The 5,674-nt window shown below is 39.6% G+C and overlaps 1 protein-coding gene across 1 annotated transcript; it reads left to right on the plus strand.

Moving 5' to 3' along the window:
• Positions 1 to 780: 780 nt before the first annotated feature.
• LOC112176372 (probable disease resistance protein At4g27220) lies at positions 781 to 5,281 on the plus strand. The gene is made up of 3 exons (XM_024314244.2): positions 781 to 1,280; positions 1,371 to 4,172; positions 4,627 to 5,281. The coding sequence occupies exons 1-3, from the start codon at positions 781 to 783 to the stop codon at positions 5,279 to 5,281; spliced, it is 3,957 nt and encodes a 1,318-aa protein (XP_024170012.1).
• The last annotated feature ends 393 nt before the right edge of the window (positions 5,282 to 5,674 follow it).

Consider the following 5,674-nt stretch of genomic DNA (forward strand, 5'->3'; position numbering starts at 1 on the left):
CCCACAGTGAAATATCATCCTCCCCCGTAGTCTCTTATCCAGACACTGCCTAAAAACACTAAAAACACCAAACAAGAGCAGCCGGATAGATTATGGCCTGATATTGGAATCTCAGCGAAATGTCATCCCCCCTCAACATAGAGTCATTTATCAAAACACACGCCTAACAGATGTGCATTTGTTTTTATGTTCGTCTACAAAACACCAAACAAGACCGGCCGATCTGTAATGGACCGATATTATATTGGAATAGCGAAATGTCATCTCCGCCCAATCGAGTCCCTTATCCAAATACTGCCTCAAAAAATGTGCACTTGTTTTTAATTGGGTCTCTAAAACATCAAACAAGACCGGGCAATCTGTAATGGACTGATATTTGGATACATGGATGAATCTTTAATTACAGATCGGCCAATAAAAACAAATGCACAGATCGGCTGATATTTGGATACATCGAACATAAAATTAAAGATAATAATATTGGAGGTTCTGTGATATTATTATCTTTAATTTTCTGTTGGGTACATCGAAAGGTTAGGTCATACACTCTTTGCCTTCGAGCTACTACACGGTGATCAAAGATGCTTGCTTCCTATATAAAAGAAGCTCATTTTTGTCTAGAATATGCAAAAGTCTCTTCTCCTAAAACGTCTATCAGCCACCACTCCTAGAACCTCCATCTTTAGTGTTGGTTTTTTTTTTTTTTTTTTTTTTTTGCAGTTTCTTCTTTCCTTCCTTTTGTTCGCTGCTTGCCTTGGTTTTCTCTTTCGGTCGTTTTCAATGGCATCAAGCTCTAAAACAGCCTCTCCGTCATCATCAGCTCGTCAGTGGAAGTATGATGTGTTTTTGAGTTTTAGGGGTCCTGACACTCGCAAGAGTATCACATCCGAAATATACGGTCGACTGCAAAACAGGAGGGGAATTAAAACATTCCTGGATGATCAAGATCTCGAGGTAGGGGATGCTATTTCTCCCAGTCTCCTAACAGCAATTGAAGAATCAAGGTTTGCAATTGTGATTCTCTCGCCAAACTATGCTTTTTCTACTTGGTGTTTGGAGGAACTTACAAAGATTTGTCAATGCATGGAAGACAACAGAATTCTTCCACTTTTTTATAATGTCAATCCTACTGATGTAAGATATCAGAAGATGACCTTTAAAGATGCTTTCACCAAGCATGAAATCTCTGCGAGATACGAATCAAACAAGTTGCAGCAATGGAGAGATGCTTTAAACAAGGTCGCCAGTACTTTTTCTGTGTGGCATACAGACAAGTTTAAGTAAGCATATCATGAGGCTATCTTAATTACCAAGAGCTACAGTTTTATCTTTTGGATTATATTATATTTACACTTTATTCTTCCGTGTAGGACTGACAGAGAACTTGCTGATGACATTGTGGACTTTGTCTGCACTAAAGTACTACCTACTGCAATTGAGTCCACCGGGGATTTCACAATATTTGAAGCAACAAGACAAGCCATCGATCAGCTTATGAGGGCATTAAAAGATAACAACGTCACTGCCGCTGGGGTGTACGGCATGGGGGGCGTTGGAAAGACAACCCTTGTGGAACATGTTGGTCAAGAAGCTCGGAAGCAAGGCCTTTTTGATCATGTGATTATGGTTAGAGTTAATCAAACCCCTGATTTGAAAAGAATTCAAGCCATTTTGGCCGATGGGCTAGGCATCAAATTGATGAACGAGACAGATGAGGGAAGAGCTTCTAGATTGTCTTCAGAGATAATGAGAAGAAATAAAATCCTTATAATCTTGGACAACGTTTGGGGTAGACTAGACCTGCCAAGCATAGGAATTCCCAGCCACAACATGCTTCAGAGTTGCAACTCCAAAGTCCTACTTACCACAAGGATATGGAATGTTTGTCATGTCATGATGAGCCAAGAAAATATCACCCTCAGTACCCTATCGAAAGAAGATTCATGGACATTGTTTGTGAAATATGCAAGAAAGTCTTTTGAGTCGACCTATTTCAAGGATGTTGCGAGGAAGGTAGCTAGAGAATGTGGTGGTCTACCAATTGCATTGATAGCAGTTGCAATGGCACTTGGAGATAAAGACCTGACAGAATGGAAATACGCAGCTCAACTGCTAGAGAAGTCGCGTGCTGCCAACCCTGACGATAATGGAGAAGCATCCAAATGCATAAAACTAAGTTATGATTTCTTGAAAGATGAGGACTCCAAATCATGCTTCTTGCTTTGTTGCCTATTCCCAGAAGACTATGACATCCGAATAGAAGACTTGTTCAAGTATGGGATCGGGATCGGGTTGTTTCAAGATACTGACACAATCCAAGAAGCCAGAGGAAAAGCTCGTTCAGTGGCCAAGCACCTTACACATTCTAGCTTGCTTTTGGATAGGGGAATTGATGGATGTGTTACGATGCATGATGTCATCCGGGATACAGCCATTCAAATTGCACGATCTGAAGACGAGCACGGATTTTTCGTAGAAGCTGGCTGTGGTTTGAAGAATTGGCCACGTCGATTGCGTGAAGGCCATTCTGCAATTTCAGTCATGACGAACGACATTCGCGAGCTACCTGAAGAGCTGGTATGTCCGAAGCTCCAAATTTTATTGCTACAAGAGAATTATTTTTTAGATCAGATCCCTGATACTTGTTTCAAAAATACTAGTTTACTAAGAGTCGTCGATCTTAGTTACACTAGTATATCATCCCTATCCATGTCATTTATTCACCTAAGCAATCTCCAAGGTTTGTATTTAGATTCTTGCCAGAATATATCTGACATTTCCATACTGAAAAATTTTAAGAAGCTTGAGATTCTCAGTATGAAAAAGTACCCTCTAAAGGAATTGTCAACAGAAATAAGAAATTTGACCAATTTAAGGGTGTTGGATGTTAGTAGCCAGGGTTCAGTGCGTGGAGGTATCGTCAGAATTCCATCTGGGGTGATATCAAAATTGCGTAAATTAGAAGAACTGTGCTTGCAATGTGGATTTTGGGACTGGGGGAGTCAAGTTGAGGGAGAAGGAGAAACAACTAATGTTAGCTTTGATGAGGTAACTAGCTTATCATATTTGAACAGTTTGAAGGTTTGCATATCTGATGTGAATTGCATCCCTAGAAGGGTTTGGGTCAATCTGAGTTGGAATGACTTTGATATATGTATTGGTAGAGACAGGAACACCAGAAATATTATCAGAAACCAGCATAGTCAACTCTGGCGAGATGGTCATAAATATTCAAGATCTTTGGTTCTTGATACAACCATTTGTATGTTACCAGCTTGGTTTGTCAGCGTGGTGACAGAGAATACAGAGAGGCTAATGTATGTAAATTTCACAGGGTTAAATAACATTCTCGTGGAATATCACCATGGGATGTTACATAGTCTGAAGCATCTCTCAGTTATTGGTCCCAATGAGAGCTTGGTAACATTGATCATTTTGGAGGCAATACCAAGTATGCGAAATAAACCTGTGTTCGAGAAATTGGAAGAATTGCATCTGGAGAGTATGGGTTCCCTGAAGGAGTTATGTTCTAGTGAATTACCATCTAGGTCTCTCTGGAATCTGAAGGTATTGCAGGTACGTGATTGTCCTAAGTTGGGAAATGTCCTGTTACCATCAAAATTGTTACAGAGACTGGCAAATCTGGAGAACCTATTCTGTAAGCGTGTGCCTGAAATGGAATATGTGTTTGGATGTGAAGGATTTGAGCTAGAACAATCAAAACTGAGAAAGATGAACTTGTTTGAGCTAGAAGCAGTAAAAAGCATATGTAATGGTCCTGCTCCACCTGCAATGTTCCAAGCGCTTCACAGTTTGTCAATTTACCGTTGCAAATTTCACGGATGTCTCTTCACATTTAATGTAGCTCAATGTCTTTTTCAAGTGGAAATCATTTCAGTACAGAGTTGCCCTATCTTGGAAAGAGTAATCGAAGCAAGCAAGGAATCAGAGCTCAGTAAGAAGACCGTTCTTCCAAAATTGAAGTACCTAGGCTTGGTGGATCTTCCTATGTTGTACAGTGGTAGTGCTGCTATTGATATGGAGTGTCCTTCATTGGAACACTTGTATGTGGAAGACTGCCCTCATGTTCCGGCCTCTGCTTATGACTTCGGGAGCAATAACCAGGTCATACTCAACGATCCACGGCATTACGCATCTCAGCAAGCAACAAAGTACTTTCTCTGTCTTTATCTATAACATCTAACTTTTCTTTATTTTTATTTTTTTTAATTACATGGGGTCTTGAGCCAAAATAAAAACGAAAAGGATAAATAAACGGTGGAAGCCTGTTTTTTTCCATTATTAAATACTTATTTTTCTTTGTTATCATTTGTAATTATTGATCATTCCTGCTATTTTATTATTTTTATATGGTTAATCAACCAACTGTGGACAATTGATTTGTGGGAAGGAGGGAAAAAAAAAAAATTGTTCGTTATGTTAGCTATCGAAACCAGAATCCAGCCGGAATCAATTATGTTCATTCCATCTTGATTTCTTTAATCTGAATTTGCATCTTAGTTTAGAGTTTAGATTGAGAAGTGTTCTATTAAAATCTGTGAGAGACTTATTAATTTGCTGACAAATTTAATTTTCTCTTTCTTTGATTTCAAATTTGACCGGTAGATTTGGCACACCCCTATCAGCATGGGATACTCTCATCAAGTCACGTCTCAAGGTCGGGGAAAAGATCTTAACATCGATGGAGCCTGAAATGATGCAGAGGGCGGTTGAATTCACGGGGAAGATGTCTCAAATCATACAGACGAAGCCCGAATTTGCAAAGAAGTTTTTACCTAGTTCGTTAGCGAAGCCTGAATTGTTGGAGATGATGCCTAGACTGATGGAGTTGCTGAATGGAAGTTTGACAGAGAAGAATCCTGAATCGATGGAGAATCTTATAGCGTTGGCGAATATCACTCCTGATCTGATGAATCATATACCTGCTGAGATTAGTAAGATGATGGATCTGATGACTAAATTGATGGAGGATACGAACTTTATCAAGTCCTTGACTGGAATCGTGGAGAACATCCCTGGAATCATGAACTTGCCTCGAATCATAGAGGACTTTCCTCGATTGTTTGAGATTTTGCCAATGACTGGATCGGTGGAGAATATGCCTGGAATCATGGAGGACTTTGCTCAATTGATTGAGAATTCGCCTCAGATGGCTGAATCGTTGAAGGACTTTGCTCAATCGGTTGAGAATTTTCTGAATTTGCCTCAAATGACTGAATGGATGGGAATCATGGAGAACTTATCTCAGATGACTGAATAGGAGAATATGCCTCATGGAGAATCATGGAGAATTTTCTGAATTTGCCTCAAATTACTGAATGCATGGGAATCATGGAGAATTAACCTCAGATGACTGAATAGGAGAATATGCCTCGGGATATGACCGAGATTTTAAGCATGTTGGAGAGTGTACTTGAGAACGCTCGACCCAACAGTAATTCGGCTGAACGTTAAGACCCTAGCCACCCTACTACTTGTGCATTATGTGCTTCAAAGTCTGTAAGTAGAAATATACGTGCGTATGGAGAAAAAAATTGTAGTATAAACATGTTGCGTATGTTTACAAAGCCTTACTATGAATGTTTATTTATTTTCTCTCCGGTTTGTTTTCTTATGCCAATGGCACGTCATCTTTTCATGATCTATCTGGCAT

This window comes from Rosa chinensis, chromosome 7, assembly GCF_002994745.2.
Source record: "Rosa chinensis cultivar Old Blush chromosome 7, RchiOBHm-V2, whole genome shotgun sequence".
Lineage (NCBI taxonomy): Eukaryota > Viridiplantae > Streptophyta > Magnoliopsida > Rosales > Rosaceae > Rosa > Rosa chinensis.